Raw genomic sequence first — 11,398 nt, 5'->3', positions numbered from 1 at the left:
CAATTAGATGGATATCATATAATAGTTACTTAAACATTTGTAAATGGACCATGTTATAAGAAAATAATTTGCAATTACAGAATAATTAAATTCAGTACAAAGTTCATGGTGATTAATATTGTTCAAAAAAGGAAACACACGTTTTCAGTCAGGTATCTTAACGCATCTTGAAACGAATATAATTCAGTTTTAATAATGTCCAAGCAAAATCTATTTAGTTTGTTTGTTTGTTTTGAATTTCGCGCAAAGCTACCCGACGGCTATCTGTGCTAGCCTCCCCTAATTTAGCAGTGTAAGACTAGAGGGAAGGCAGCTAGTCATCACCACCCACCACCAACTGTTGGGCTACTCTTTTATCAATTAATAGTGGGATTGACCGTCACATTATAATGCCCCCACAGCTAAAAAGGCGAGCATGTTTGGTGGGACGGGGATTCGAACCCGTGACCCTCAGATTGCGAGTCGATTGCCCTAACCACCTGGCCATGCTGGGCCATCTATTTAGTCAGATACTAAAAAAAAAACTAATTTTTGTCTGAGTTACATTATTATGAAAGTTTTTAAACAATGAATAGTGCTATGCTTCAACCAAGATGATGGTAAGGATATTTAGTTGAATTTTGATGAAATCCTAATGAAAATCATTTAATTTTAAATGGGACTTAGTAAAAGACAATTTTGCACAACGGAACAGTCACCAGAGCACAAATTGTAATGTGGGGATGAGATATGTCTTGGTTTTTGGAGGTTACTGCAGAAGTAGGACCGACATTGTGGTTGTGATGCATCATTTCTCAGTCTTAACCTTCATTTACAAAGTCTCACACGTGAAGAAAAATAATAATAAGAAAGTAAAATAAGGAACAATAAAAAAGAGAGCAAGATGTGGGTGCTTAAGCCCACAAAATCCCACATTTATATCACCCTTCACTGCCTGCACACAGTTATGGGAATGTGAATGCTCTCAGACGAAAAGAAGTGGAAAATAAATAAATAAAATAAAGAAGAAGGAAAAAAGTCCAACCATTAGGAGTGGTAAGAAAACCTTATCTCCTGAAGTTGGTGGTCCAGCCCCAATTAATAAGGTAATATCAGTAGCACAGCAGAAAGAATATACTGGAATAAAATCCCTACCAAATTGTCTAAACTAGTATGACACCAATTCTCCACCAATAGTTTACTGTAATTAGTAATTTTCAAATATTCTTCTACCTTCTACACAAGCTTGTGTATTCATGTGTGTTAATGATGTTAATACATGCATGAAAATAGTACCATGAGTTTCTTGTTAAAAATATGTATATATGGTTTATCACCACTTTTAAGCATAATATATTTAATTCTTGCTTCTTCACATTTGTGTACTATATTTTTATATTTGTTATACAATATTTTAAGAAATAAATATATATATATATATATATAGAGAGAGAGAATGAAAGTAAGTGCTACTTAACTTTAATTAGGTTTCAATGAATGTTATGTAGGTTTAGTCATCTCCTAATAAAAGTCATCATATCTGTAATTAAGTTTTAAGTAAGTCATTTAGTTTTGGATAATTAGTTCCCTATGTAAATCACTTATCTTTAATCCAAATCCTCATCTCAGTCATTCGGATACATTGAAAACAGTGTATTTAATTCATAATGATATTTAAAACAAAATATCATCTAAACAGCTAAATTAGTACATACATCAAAAAGGAAAGACTGCATTACAAACTACAAGACCATAAGGAGATTTAGTCTGAAGATATTCTAATGAAAATTATCGAGCTTTATTCATATCTTAATAATGTAATTTATCTTTAATAAAAATCCTAATAAAAGTCATATACTCAATTAAAGTTATTTTGGACTAAATACCTTAAAATGGGAAAAAGCAAAATTTTAAAGAAAGTCATTTAATTTTAAATAAGTTTTAATATAAGGCACTTTAAGTCCAAGTATAAATTCTGTGAAACGTTATATCCCAATTTTTGTTTTCGTTTTGTATTTATTTGGTGCCAAAATGTATGGGATACCTCCAGAAAATTTCAAATATGTTGCTTTCAAAAATCATCACCTTAACAAAATAACTGATTTTTAAAATAAAAGTAATGTAGATATTTTAGATTCTGAAAAAAAGGGGTTTAGGTTTAACTTTATCATGATAAAACTATTTTTTTAGTAATCAAGGAAAGCATTTAGCTTCAAACAGAATACAATGAAAGTTAAATGATTCAAGTCATAGTTATTGTATCTCTCTATTATAAAATATATCAGTTCTTCTACATTCATTTATTAATATGAATAAAATTTGGTAAAGGCTGTTTAACAGTCAGGCTGGTGTTAATATTTATTTCACTTTACTATTCTAATGAATACTTAAATTTTTTTTATTTTATCTTTCATGAATATATTCGACCAAAACAATTTTTAAAATCTCTACCTCAAACACATAGGATTTTCCTGGAATAAGGTGATATATGGTTCCTATGGTCTCTGTTGGTTTGAACACATGACGACGAACAACTAATAATTCCTGGAAAAGTAATTAAAGGAGAAAAATTGAGAGATAAACATTCATAAGAATTCAAAGTTCAAATTTTACATCCTGTTATCATAATATATTTTAACCCAGACTTAACATGACCCAAGGTTGTAATGTTTCTTATTAGGCAGCCATTAGATCAATTTTCATCCACTAATGTTAGTTTTACTTGAAGTTTAATACACAAACTAGATAATTTACATGGTTTTGCTTAAAAAAAGTTTAAAAACATTTGTTTTATACAGTGTTAAAATTTAGCATGAAAACAAGATACCATTTCAATTTAAACTGAATTTTAACAACTAAACTAAATAGTTCAATGTAAAATTTAACATCTAAGCACACAGTCCTATACTTTTACTTAGACTTTAACACCCAATTAAAAAAGTTTTGAATGACTGTTTGTAGGTATATTTATTATATCTTCAACATTTTGCAGTTTTATTGCTACTTTAACATAACATATAAAAGTCATTACCATTTTTCTTACACTTCAATAATCCTACTTGCTAGGACTTTAACAATGAAACTTAAAATATAATTTTTGTTTTTGTTAGCACTTAAATATCCAACCAATGCAGTAAATAGGTAGTTACATATTTTGAGAAATATTTTTAAACTTTGACTTTTTATTTTACAGAAATTAGTTTGTGCAAAGAAAAAGAACAAAACTAGTAGAAAATGTGCCTACTTTAAAATACTATAAAATCCAATGCATGAGAACCCAGTTTTACATATTATTCTAAACATGTAAGTTAAATGATTAATACATATATTATGTATATATATATATACATATGTATGTTTCAAACATTTTTATGCACAAATAACATTTATGTATAAAGTATGCTTAACATATTGAGCTTCATTCCATTCCTGAGTAAATATATACTTATATATATATATATAAACATATTTCACACTTTATCAAAATAGGTGACTTGGAATCCAGTGAGTATTCCATGTTGGTCATGTGGGGAAAGAGACCATTGGAGTGTTATGGATGATGGCCTAATATCAATGGCTTTGAACAAGTGAACTTTTCCTGGAACTGAAAAAACATATATATTAATTACTTATTTTTCATTTACTAGTACATGAGATAATAAACTGTTTTATTTTCATAATACAATTAAGTATGTAATTTTAACCAACACAGTGAATTTGTAAGATTATTTATTTTTAATAAAAAGCAAAATATGCATGCAAACATTTCCAATTACATCATATAAAATAATGTACTAAATCTGTTTGTTTTTGCTATAATACAAGCTTTACTTACCAGATTCTAAAGTTTGAAATGTTCTGGATAAAGAAAGACTTCTACGAACAGTAGATGTACCATATCCACTAACGACAGTCACTGCAAAGGTGTAATTATGATGAGGATGCAAGTTAAAGTATGTTATTTGTTCCACTGCAGTCGTATTCCATTGTAAAATTCCTTTGTGATCCAGATACTGCACTTCATAACTATCCTTCTCACCATTAGGTACATCCCATGTTAAGCTTATACTTGTGTCTGTAATTCTAATAGCATTGATGTTCCTTACATGATCTGGGTCTAAAGAAGAAGCATAAATAGATATAGCACAATAAATAAAAAGTATTTCTTTATGCTTGCATAATTATATTTATATATATAAAAAGTATAGTTAATATAATATATACACATATTTGTAGCACTATTGGAAATGAATTAAGTTTGTCATAATAATAGTCAGGTGTATTTATACTATTATGTAAACATTTATCTCCCCTAAAATCATCAGATATGTATAATATAACTTGTATATACTTAGATTAATTACAAACAACTGATCATGAAATAAAATTTGCCATAGCTAAGATACAGAGTCAAGTTATAATTAAAAAATTATTACATAATTACAAAGTAGATTTAGCACAAGTTCATTTAAAGCACAAGACAAAGGCAAACAGAACATTGTATATATATATATATGATATACAACTACAGAAAATGCAGATTAACATGATGAATAATTTGTCCCATTACAATTCAGTTTTATATGACTAAAATAAATTATATGCTGGAAATCACTTAGGATTAATTGCATTACAACTGTATAACTTGCAGAAAAATCAAAGTTAGTATGAAAAGAGTAAATTGCCCGAAATATCAGCTCTTAGTTAAATGTTTATTTATTTACTTCAAACAAACCAATTTTTCCTCAAGATTCTGAGATAATATGCTGGGATTATTTTGTAATAGCTGTTATTGTTATTGTTGTTTTTCATGAATTAATTCTAAATATCAACTATACTTAGCATTCCTACTACCTATAGTGAAACTAGATACTGTGAGGAAAATTTTGAGGAAAAAAAACAGTACTGCAACAATCTACAATACCAAGTATGTATGAATATCTGACTTCTGTCTAAACCACACCTTAGTATGTTCACGTTAAAGGCATCCCCAGTAGCTCAGTGGTAAGTCTGAAGGCTTATAATGTTAAAAACCAGATTTTGATACCCATAGTAGGCACAACAAAAATAGCCCAATGTGTAGCAACAACAAAACAAACATGTTAATGGCATATGGAAAAAAGGAGAAAGCTTAAAAAAGTGGTCTGTTCAGACATTCAACTAAAGGCTTTTGAAAACTGAGTTTTACAGGTAAACAGTATAAATATAAAGCTTCTGACACAAGATCTAAAGTAAAAAAAAAAATAAGTAAGTTACAGAAATATCATTTCAACCTGTGATAAATCACATAATTACAGTCATTAAAATTTTAGATTTTTTAGTCCACATTTGAAGAATTAAATATAAAGATCAACATAATTAATGAAAACAGATAACTTGACACAAGAACTTACATAATCGAGCCTGTCTGTATGTTGGCACACTGTATACTCCTCCACTCACAGTCCAAATGGTAATATTATAAAGATGACCAGGTAAAAGATTGTCAAAAATTACTAAATGATTCATGTCATTGTAAAGTTTCTCTTGGGCTGGTACTGCCAAATCACTAAGTTGAAAACGATACCGGTCAAATACCACATTTTGTGAAGGAGTTGGCGTGTACTTAATCATCAGGGTCTGAGTTTCATGTTCATCAACTACTATATTTAGTACTGAATCAATCACAGGCACTTCAAGAAAACAACAGATAAGGAAAATTAGGATTTTACTTATCTATATAAAAAAAGTATGACAAACAAAAGCTAAAAAGAGGGAATAGAAACTTCTTATATTATAAAAAAGATTTAACCTCCCAAAACCACTGTTTTACAAAACATCCAATACATTTATCTTATACTTTTATAATTCAGAAGATTAAATACTTATATTTTAAAAGAAAGTATTCTTAAAATCTGCAAAAGAAATAATAATAATAATATTTCACTGGAAGATTTACTTGCATTCAGTTTCAAGTGAGAGACTAACTAGTACTTGCTTATTTTGAAATATTTATGACTTTAATTACTTAGTTGGTATTCACTGCATAAGTTACGTTACAGAATTTTTTTATTATAACTGTGACATTTAATAGTTATTACAATAGCCTAAAATAATAGATTCTTTAAAACAAACGAGTTGTAAGATGTAATCTTGCAATTTTTACAACATTAAAAATGAATAATATTAGTAAAAATGGTCATATACAAAAGAGGAAATAAAATATAGTTTATAGTTATGAATTGCAAAAGGAGTATTGCCAAGAAATCTTGTAACTTACTTGTACGCATTTGAATGCCAGTGCCTTCACTTTGTAAATTGTTACTGACAGCATAGAAATGAACTGAATACAATTCTCCAGGTTTCAGCTTGCCTACAATCACACTCACCATTTCTCCTTGCTGTGTCTCAGTAGCAAATATCTGTATGGGTAGACTAATATCAGATAGAGTAACTTCCATGGATGGTTAAAAGTAGTTAAGGTTTAAAGCATGTCACAAAGATTGCCAAATTTTAATACTACAATAGAGTATGAACATATGCAATGTTTTTTCACACAATGCTGTTGCCTGTTTTTGTATTTTTGTTAAACATTGTATTCTAAGTTATTTCATTCCAACTGGTATTAAAATTTTTTATGATGTTTTAGCTAGATAAATATAAAAATTTATCTGTCTCAAAAACAGGCAAGGTCATGAGACAGTTAAAAACCCTCTATTTTAATTGTCAAAATATATAATATCTTATTTATTTCAATCATATAACCTAAAGATTCAAAACTCTTTCTCATATTATAGTTAAGTAGTTAGAGAAACACAAAAAATCACACGACTAGGAAGGAAAGTTTCAGCCTTAAACCTATGCCAGACAGACAATTAAACATCGCAGGATTAAACTTGTATGTCCTAACTTCTAAAATAAAAGTTTTAATTTGTGTATGTGTGAAATGAAATGTTACAGGATGTTATTTTATGTGCTTCCTCAAAATTGCACAATTAGACAGTTAAGAGGAACACAGTCAAGATTCTTCATAAACAAAGACTGAACAATGGTGTCAAATAAACCGATTATTGCATTGAAGTATATGAAGATGTTTTATAGTAGTTGTTTCATTAAATGCATTGTTTGAGTAGAAGCTAGCTCTATTCACATTAAGTCTCTGATTCTAATTGTTTATAACTCTAACTCTTAAGTTGTATCCAGATATGAAGCTTTGAACTTAATGAAATATATTAATTTGCATAAAGGTACAAAACATTTTAAACTATGAAGACCAAAACCATCATCCATCAGAGTTATAGCTTATTATAACTTCAGTATAAAATGTTTTGTTACAAGAGTGTGAATCAAGATCTCCGTACCTGCTGTGAAATTTGAGCTAATGGTTTTTGAACAGCATTGTAAACAATAAGGTAGTAGTCTACTCTTCCTTGTGGGGCAATCCATTCAAATGTTACATTGTAGGAGTCCAAGATGTAACGCACATGTTTGACAGAATTAGGGTCTGAGAGTAAAAAAAAAATTAAATAATTATAAATATATATGTTGATGAATTATTCATAAGTATATATTACGAATGATATTAACAAAACCAAAACTGAAAACCATAAGAATATATATATTGAGACTTGAATTTTTTGGAAATTATAATTTTCCTATTCTGAAAATGTATTTCCAACAGATACTTACCTCCTCTCACGAAATTGGCTATTCTCATTCAGTGCTGTCCTCTATATGCGAACTTCTGCTCCCTCCTATTGGAATTGAACAATTACAACATGTCTCTCATGCAAATCATCATGCATAAAAGCAGAAAAGGAGACAAGCACATCTAAGTAGGAAAGAACTATGTCAGGATCATGTTATGAACCATATAAAATAAATATAACTCAATCTCATGAATAGAAAAGTGGGTAAAACAATGGATGTGCCCTCAGGTGTATAGTGGCTAAGGCATGACAGACCGTACTCAGTAAGTCAACTACATCCAAAACCCATGCCACTGGGGACCAACATCCATGAAGGGGTAGGATGAGGATCATACTGTCTTCACCTCAAACCCAAGAGATTTGGAGATTGAGAATCACACCATCTGCCAGGTATGACAAGTCTCCCAAGTATTAGCAATGAGCTATCAATCTGGGGACCTGACATCCGATATTGAAAGGATGTTTGTCACATGCAATCAACTCTCCCAACTGGGAAACTTACCGGAACCATCCAAGGGGCAATAACATCCCCGTATTAAAATAGGACGAGGGAGAGCCAAAGAACAGAACCATAACAATCCCACATACTACTTCTGTGACCCACAACACAGACAGAGGAAAATCGAGGGAGGAAGATAGACAACTCCAAACATGTGTAAGGACTCATGTTGATTGGTTCTACTCTAAATCCAAGGGTGAACTGCATTTTGATGTATCACTCCTTTGTAATTGAATATCACAAAGAGGAAGACAGTACGTCATCTTTACCTGCAGAACACCACTGCCCTACTCTGCACTGAATGGTTATACCATCTTTGTGTGGAACCCATTCAGGAGGGTGCCTCGACAGTCAACCACCCCAGCAGCTTGGAACTGGAAAGTGGTAAGGACTCCCATACTCCACTACAAGAAAGGAGGGTAAAAAGGTAGTGGAGAGTCTGGAGGAAAGTCATCACCTGTTTATGCAGCAAAATATCACGAGTTTATTCACCTATAAATGATCTTGTGGAACACCACCATCTCAACGGTAAGCATTGCGAAGTCATGGAATATAAAGCATGAGTCAACATAGTTGTACAGTGTGGATTTCAAGTTAAAGAATACCTGGTTAGGCACCACTCGTCACAGAGCAAGACTGTAAAGAAGAATGAAAAAAAAAGACCCCTGAAAAGAAAAGAAAGTATGAATAGAAACTTACCAGTCAGAGTTGCACCGATGCCTGAAGAATAGCCACAGGTGGAAGACAAAAACTCAACGAAGAAGAAACTGAGATATGACATAGATAATGGGAGACAAACATATTGGTCGTAGTCCATGTGCCTGATTGTAGAATTTCCTCCAATGGTCGACAAAGACAAGAAGCGAGGGAAAAGGTGAGGTGCCTAATCTGATGAGAAGACACCTGGAACAAATTCCGGGATGAAGAAGGCAAAGAGGAATAGGCCAATTGAATCAAATGTGGGACACAATTAATAAGGGCTGAAGGTGAAAGATCACGAAGAGAGGAAGACTGCCAGGGGATAAAGAGTCAGGAATGGGTACCATAAAAGAAAGCCATACAGGCAATATAACAATGAAGGGAAATAGGCGAAAAGAAGAAGCTACCCTCCTGAGCTCCCAAGGTTTTTGTCAGCGAGGAATGAACCAGAAAAGGTGAAGATAGGTAGGGTGATAAAGTGAACATGAAACGTCAATGGCAAACAAATCCAACCCTCGATGTCCACAGGCTAAGAGGAGAAGGAAATATTTTTTAAAGGAAAAATGAAACATGGAACATGAGTAAAGTGGTTCATATGGAGGTAAAGTGAGGGAATGGAGTACCACATTAACATCTCAATTCAGACAGGTAGGTCACCTGGGAGGGCAACGGAACCAGAAGGAATGCAGTAGCATGGTAAGGAAGGATGAAGTAAAAACTCTACTCTATCAAGAAAAACGAAAGGTATAGGAAAAAGCTGCCTGATAACCCAAGAGCGAAGAGACAGACTCCCGGTCAAAAAGCCAAGTGAGAAATTCTGCCACCTAACCCACAGTAAGCTAGTCAGCGGGAAATCCCCGAGTTGTAGACCAAGTGTGGGACACCTTCCACTTGCGCTGATATACCTCCATGGAAGGAGGACATATGGAACCAGTTAAAATTAAAGCGACATGACAGGAGAAACCAGATCTCCTTGCCAAGGACTAGATAAAAGCCAGGCATGAAAATACAGGATATGAAGGGTGGGATGTAGGACTGGTGACCGAGGTTGATGAAGAAGGTAGAGAGACAATGGAAGAGGTATAGGATGGGAGAGTAGCAGGTGCTGTAACTGTGGAAACCATGGCTGAGCTGGCCAATAAAGAGCAATCAGAAAAACATTACAAAGAGTTGTATGGATGAAAGAGTTCACCTGATGAAGTAATCATATAGGAGGATAGAAGGCATCAACTGCCACAGCCTGAGGGACTGGTGACCAAAAGAGAGGTAACTTGTGATTGAGGTTCATACTAAATGCATCCACTTGGGGAGAACCCCACCTAATGCAAAGCTCCCTGAAAACAAGGGGATCTAAGGGCCACTCTGTGGGATATATCTGGATGGGATGGGAAATACAATCTGCAATAAGATTGAAAAGTGCCCGGCACGTGACACACAATGAGATGAATGTGTTGCATGTGGACTCAGTGTAAGAGATCCAATGTCTGAAAACATAGATCTCTCAACCGGGTGCTTCTTTGTTGATTGATATGTGTCACCACCGTACAATTGCCAGAATGAACCATCACCTGACAATGTTGGGTGAGAAGAAGGAAGTGATTCAATGACTGATGTACAGCAAGAAGTTCAAAAACACTGATATGCAAAGCGCTTTTGTCACAGACCAAGGGCCCGAAGCTTCCTGGTGGTTGACACGTGCACCCCAGCCCTGCAGGGATGTATCCATGAAAAATGTAGATCCTGAGGGAGGGGAGGAAGTGGCATGACCCACTGAAGTATGTGCCTTGTCCAAACACCAAAACAGATCGTCTTGCAGTTTAAGAGGAAGAGTAATGGGAGTAGAAAGAGGATCCTGTGCAAAGTTCCATTGATCGTGAAGAGCTCACTGAAGTCCAAGAGTGATGTTATTGAAGACCACATCCCCACAAGCAATAAAACCTCATGAGCAGTAAGCGATGGAACCAAGAGGGCATGGCAAACTAATAATTCAATAGAAAAAAGTCTTAAAGGAGAAGACTGAGCCTGATTGATATGAGTGTTAAAAAAGATCCCCTAATGGACGAGATACTGAGTATGTCTGAGAATGGACTTCTTCAGTTTGATTAACCAGCCCACTCCAGCAGCCACTAAAAGGAGCTACCAAGTATGGCTGGCCAATTTCAGGTTGGAACGAGCTAGAAGAAGCCAGTCATCCATGTAATAGTGAAAACTCAACCCCAGAGTATGAAGATGTCGAGCAAATGCTTGGACTACCCAACAGAAAACACAAGGGGCCGAAGCAAGCTCAAATGGTAGTGCTCGAAATTGATAAACCACCCTGAGATGGACAAACTGAAGATAAGGATGAGACCAGGGTGATATAGGTATATGAAGATAAGCATTGGTGACATCCAGTTTGGTCATCCATAAACCCAGAGAAAACGCCCTCCCCAGGGTAAGAAAATACTCCATGGTAAACTGGGGTAGGTGAACAAAGCAGTTGAGGCAGGATAAATCTATGACCGGCTTCCAGTCTCCGATTTTCTTGGGAACA

General features: G+C 33.6%; 1 protein-coding gene across 1 annotated transcript in view; it reads right to left on the bottom strand.

Moving 5' to 3' along the window:
* LOC106457894 (tyrosine-protein phosphatase 10D-like) overlaps positions 1-11,398 on the bottom strand; it is a gene marked incomplete at its 5' end in the record, with an annotated part of 116,982 nt that overhangs the window by 23,727 nt on the left and 81,857 nt on the right. Inside the window, 6 exons of the mRNA XM_022383962.1 lie at positions 2,431-2,523; positions 3,456-3,583; positions 3,815-4,096; positions 5,373-5,651; positions 6,239-6,380; positions 7,320-7,462. Of these exons, the coding sequence (XP_022239670.1) occupies positions 2,431-2,523; positions 3,456-3,583; positions 3,815-4,096; positions 5,373-5,651; positions 6,239-6,380; positions 7,320-7,462 (1,067 nt within the window). The remainder of the gene's footprint in view (positions 1-2,430; positions 2,524-3,455; positions 3,584-3,814; positions 4,097-5,372; positions 5,652-6,238; positions 6,381-7,319; positions 7,463-11,398) is intronic.

The sequence above is a fragment of the Limulus polyphemus genome, unplaced genomic scaffold, assembly GCF_000517525.1.
Source record: "Limulus polyphemus unplaced genomic scaffold, Limulus_polyphemus-2.1.2 Scaffold388, whole genome shotgun sequence".
Lineage (NCBI taxonomy): Eukaryota > Metazoa > Arthropoda > Merostomata > Xiphosura > Limulidae > Limulus > Limulus polyphemus.
This window is presented reverse-complemented; position numbering and strand designations above follow the sequence as displayed.